At 49.4% G+C, this 5,486-nt stretch overlaps 1 protein-coding gene and 1 long non-coding RNA gene across 2 annotated transcripts in view; both read right to left on the bottom strand.

Moving 5' to 3' along the window:
* Positions 1–3,019: 3,019 nt before the first annotated feature.
* On the bottom strand, positions 3,020–3,648 carry LOC142919870 (uncharacterized). Its single transcript, XR_012938521.1, has 2 exons — positions 3,504–3,648; positions 3,020–3,291 (listed from the first exon to the last, which is right to left on the bottom strand). It is a non-coding gene; the product is annotated as an uncharacterized LOC142919870 (long non-coding RNA).
* Positions 3,649–4,505: 857 nt separating this feature from the next.
* LOC142919882 (uncharacterized) overlaps positions 4,506–5,486 on the bottom strand; it is a 12,078-nt gene continuing 11,097 nt past the window's right edge. Inside the window, exons 8-9 of the mRNA XM_076062559.1 lie at positions 4,765–5,107; positions 4,506–4,632 (exon numbers count right to left, since the gene is read on the bottom strand). Coding sequence (XP_075918674.1) covers positions 4,506–4,632; positions 4,765–5,107 — 470 coding nt within the window. The remainder of the gene's footprint in view (positions 4,633–4,764; positions 5,108–5,486) is intronic.

Below are 5,486 nucleotides of genomic sequence, written 5' to 3'. Positions count from 1 at the left end.
TAACAAAAAACTGCGTCCGGTAACAGAGAGCTCGTAAAACAAAATTCCCACCCCCAAAAAAAAGTGAAAAACCAAACTCGGGGCACCGATTGTAACCGGCACGAGGCAAATATCCCCCAATGCTGAAAAACATCGCTCAGTTGGGATCATCTTCTTTGGTTCTTTCGGTAAAGTCACGTAGAATGGGAATAAAATAATAAATTGATAAAATAAAATAACACAATAATATTCTCACGACGTTTCGGCCACAACACAAGCGGCCTTCATCAGGTGAAGGGGCGAGACTGTCTGGTAGGACAGCGCTGGAGTGAAAGAGCCACGTTCAGATCACGGCCTTTAAGCTGTGTGAGAGGAACAAAGTGCCTTGACAAAGGAATTAGCATATAATTTAGCATTGAAATGGCTGAATGATTAGCTTGTGGCTGGTCACAGAAATAGCTATGTTAAAAGTTAAAGCATACACATCCGCAGAGGCACCCATTGTTAAAGGAATTAGCATAGAATTTAGCATTGAAATAGCTAAGTTAAGGCATACACATCCGCAGAGGCACCCCTTGACAATGGAATTAGCATAGAATTTAGCATTGAAATAGCTGAGTGATTAGCTTGTAGCTGCTACAGAAATAGATACGTTAAAGTCAGAGCATACACATTCACCGAGGCACTTAGTACAAATCAAACAGGAGAATTTAGCATTGAAATAACTAGGCGAATTTAGCATTGAAATAACTGAGTGATTAGCTAGTGACTGGTCACAGAAATGACTACACATCTGAGCTATTCACAGTACTATATAGTGAACCAATAAAAACTAAAATATAAATTACCTTCATGTTATCAATAAACTCTATATTCTCCAATCAGCTAAGCTACCAACAATAAGTCGTTATATATCACAATGCTATATGGCGAAAAAATGGGTGGATTCTTACCCTCAAATTTCAGCACCACGGATAGCTACGGGCCCCGTTCAGACGGACGAGTTCGTCCATGGTCGGAACAGAGGAGGGGGAGAGAGACAGCTGCGAGGCCCTAGTATACTCCATGTTGTAAAACTATACCATTAACCGTGGTGTGAGAGGAATTAAGAGGCAATGCTGGCGAAAGAGCTGCGGTCTGAAGGTCATCGTAAAAATACAATTAATTAAGAACAGAAATGATTTAAAACATCTTTCCAGTGGTTACTAAGCCTGAATCCATCTTCTCGGTTGAAATTGTCTCTGTGCTTGTATATGTGAATGGCCTCATGAACGAATCTCTCATGGTAGCCGGTTGGTTTGCAAAGAACCTCCGTCTTGGAGAAGTCAATGTCATGTGAGCCCACTGAATTATAACAGTGATCTGCCACGGCAGAGGAGTTCGTCCTACCGTGTTTCAAGTCTGCTTTATGTTCGCGGATGCGGTCCGAGATATGTCTTTTGGTTTCTCCAATGTAGCTACTACCACAGAGGCACTTTAGTTTGTAAACGCCCGGGTACTGTATGTCTGGAACAGCATCTTTTACAGATGGAACTAAATCACGGATTTTATGTACTGTGTTGAACCATCACCTTACCCTACATTGCAGGGGTCACTAAAAAGATCTCCAAAATCCTGAATAAACACAAGATCCAGGTCCGATTCAACACAGTACATAAAATCCGTGATTTAGTTCCATCTGTAAAAGATGCTGTTCCAGACATACAGTACCGGGGCGTTTACAAACTAAAGTGCCTCTGTGGTAGTAGCTACATTGGAGAAACCAAAAGACATATCTCGGACCGCATCCGCGAACATAAAGCAGACTTGAAATACGGTAGGACGAACTCCTCTGCCGTGGCAGATCACTGTTATAATTCAGTGGGCTCACATGACATTGACTTCTCCAAGACGGAGGTTCTTTGCAAACCAACCGGCTACCATGAGAGATTCGTTCATGAGGCCATTCACATATACAAGCACAGAGACAATTTCAACCGAGAAGATGGATTCAGGCTTAGTAACCACTGGAAAGATGTTTTAAATCATTTCTGTTCTTAATTAATTGTATTTTTACGATGACCTTCAGACCGCAGCTCTTTCGCCAGCATTGCCTCTTAATTCCTCTCACACCACGGTTAATGGTATAGTTTTACAACATGGAGTATACTAGGGCCTCGCAGCTGTCTCTCTCCCCCTCCTCTGTTCCGACCATGGACGAACTCGTCCGTCTGAACGGGGCCCGTAGCTATCCGTGGTGCTGAAATTTGAGGGTAAGAATCCACCCATTTTTTCGCCATATAGCATTGTGATATATAACGACTTATTGTTGGTAGCTTAGCTGATTGGAGAATATAGAGTTTATTGATAACATGAAGGTAATTTATATTTTAGTTTTTATTGGTTCACTATATAGTACTGTGAATAGCTCAGATGTGTAGTCATTTCTGTGACCAGTCACTAGCTAATCACTCCGTTATTTCAATGCTAAATTCGCCTAGTTATTTCAATGCTAAATTCTCCTGTTTGATTTGTACTAAGTGCCTCGGTGAATGTGTATGCTCTGACTTTAACGTAGCTATTTCTGTAGCAGCTACAAGCTAATCACTCAGCTATTTCAATGCTAAATTCTATGCTAATTCCATTGTCAAGGGGTGCCTCTGCGGATGTGTATGCCTTAACTTAGCTATTTCAATGCTAAATTCTATGCTAATTCCTTTAACAATGGGTGCCTCTGCGGATGTGTATGCTTTAACTTTTAACATAGCTATTTCTGTGACCAGCCACAAGCTAATCATTCAGCCATTTCAATGCTAAATTATATGCTAATTCCTTTGTCAAGGCGCTTTGTTCCTCTCACACAGCTTAAAGGCCGTGATCTGAACGTGGCTCTTTCACTCCAGCGCTGTCCTACCAGACAGTCTCGCCCCTTCACCTGATGAAGGCCGCTTGTGTTGTGGCCGAAACGTCGTGAGAATATTATTGTTATTTTATTTTATCAATTTATTATTTTATTCTCATTCTACGTGACTTTACCGAAAGAACCAAACAAGATGAATCATTGCAGTCACGAAAGCTTTAAATCGAAATTCAGTTGGGATCAAACAACAACAACAAATCTTCTTGGTTCTTTCGGGGGGGGTTCACCCGCTCGCGAAGCGACAAGCCCCGGCGTTGCCCCGGCAACCACGGCAAGATGGGGCGTGGCAAGGTGGAGCACGGCAAGGTGGAGCACGGCAAGGTGGAGCACTCTCGCTCCTCCCCCCCCCCACCCCGAGCCGCTTCTCAAAAATCTTCCTCCCTCGCCTCGTCGTCATCTTCGTCTTTGAAAACCTGCGGGGGTCGGAATAAATTAGAGAGACGGTGACCGACCCCACCCACCCCCCCCCTGGGGTGGCCAGAAGCGGATCGCTCACTCAGCCTAAGCAGGAGCATCGGTGATGTGGGCGGACACTCGCTCACCGCTCGCTCGCTCACCGCTCACCGCTCGCTCGCTCACCGCTCACCGCTCGCTCACCGCTCACTCACCACCCACCCCTCCTCACCGCGTAGTCGTAGCTTCCAGCTCCGCTGTCTTGGTGCTGAGGCTGCGGTGGCAACTCGTGCAGCCCTTCATCCGCCTTGTTGCCACTCTCTAGCGTTAGCAACTACACACGGAGCATCCCCACAACACGCACAGTGTGTGGTGAATCTGTGGGTCTCTGTATGGTGAGTCTGTGGGTCTCTGTGTGGTGAGTCTATGGGTCTCTGTGTGGTGAGTCTGTGGGTCTCTGTGTGTGGTGAGTCTGTGGGTCTCTGTGTGGTGAGTCTATGCGTCTCTGTGTGGTGAGTCTGTGGGTCGCTGTGTGGTGAGTCTGTGGGTCTCTGTGTGGTGAGTCTGTGGGTCTCTCTGTGTGGTGAGTCTATGGGTCTCTGTGTGGTGAGTCTGTGGGTCTCTGTGTGGTGAGTCTGTGGGTCTCTGTGTGAGTCTGTGGGTCTCTGTGTGGTGAGTCTATGGGTCTCTGTGTGGTGAGTCTGTGGGTCTCTGTGTGGTGAGTCTATGGGTCTCTGTGTGGTGAGTCTGTGGGTCTCTCTGTGTGGTGAGTCTATGGGTCTCTGTGTGGTGAGTCTGTGGGTCTCTGTGTGGTGAGTCTGTCGGTCTCTGTGTGAGTCTGTGGGTCTCTGTGTGGTGAGTCTATGGGTCTCTGTGCGGTGAGTCTGTGGGTCTCTGTGTGCTGAGTCTATGGGTCTCTGTGTGGTGAGTCTGTGGGTCTCTGTGTGGTGAGTCTATGGGTCTCTGTGTGGTGAGTCTGTGGGTATTATTTTGGCAATCGTCATCAGGAGGAGAAAAGAGGGGGATGAAAGCCGCTGAAGCAGCAGGCTGTTTTAAAGTTTTAAAGTTGGGTGTAGCCCAAGGGTCATAAACAAAGTGGGCACAACTTTACCGAAAGACCCAAAGAAAATGAATTCCTGCAGTCACGAAAGCTTTAGGTCGAGTCTAACTGTGTCTCTGTATATACACTACACTACTATATACTACACTATACACTACACTACTATACACTACACTACACAGAATACGGAGAGAGACACGGATGGACTGGGCCCCTGTGTCCTGGCGGTGTGCCACTCACGGAGCCACGGTCGCCCGCCGCGTTTCTCTGCGGTGCCTTGGGGAGCGTGGGGGGATCCTCCCTGCACGCATGTGGGTAGTGGGGGGGTGGTGGGGTAGTGGTGGGGGGGGGGCACAGCGGCAGGTCGTCACACAGACGACCCCGCGGGCACCGCCGACGTCCGCCCGACGTTCGAGAGAAGCGAGCGACTCACGAGGGGCCCCAGGGCTCGTGACGACGCTGACGCTGACGGCGGTGGCGGTAGAGCAGCAGCAGCGTGGCCACCAGGGCGAGGGACACGGCGAGGATCGCGGCCGGAGCGGCCCAGCTGGCCCGGCCCGCCGCCGCTGCCGCCGCAGAATTCTCTGCGTGGCCAAACGGTCCCCCGCGTGGCGTCAGCGTGCCGCCGTAGTACGACGACAACCGCCGCGATGACCACACGCGCCAGGCTAGGTGCGCTTTGAGGCTCGCGGCGCTCGCACCCGGGCGTTGCGGGTCGAGGGAGCGAGACGGAGGGACGGACGGAGACAAAGTTCCCCCGTGAAGGCCCTGGCGGACTGTCAGGGCGGGTGCTGTTAGCGAGTATCAGCAGCTGTGAAGGCCGTGATTGTGACAAACGAGGCGATGGGTGGCCAGAACAGGGACACACACACACGCACACGCAATACACACACATGCACATGGACACACACACACGCACACGAACACACACACGTACACACACACACGAACACACACGCACACACACACACGGACACACACGCACACACACACACATGCATGCACACGCACACGGACAGACACGCACACACACACGAACAGACATGCATGCACACACACACACACACACGGACACGCACACACGCACCAACACACACACACGTACACACACGCACCAACACACACACACGAACACACACACACGCACACACACGC

Source organism: Petromyzon marinus, unplaced genomic scaffold (genome assembly GCF_048934315.1).
Source record: "Petromyzon marinus isolate PM22_M1 ecotype Great Lakes invasive population unplaced genomic scaffold, UKy_Petmar_22M1.pri1.0 PM_G_Scaffold_65, whole genome shotgun sequence".
Taxonomy (NCBI): domain Eukaryota; kingdom Metazoa; phylum Chordata; class Hyperoartia; order Petromyzontiformes; family Petromyzontidae; genus Petromyzon; species Petromyzon marinus.
This window is presented reverse-complemented; position numbering and strand designations above follow the sequence as displayed.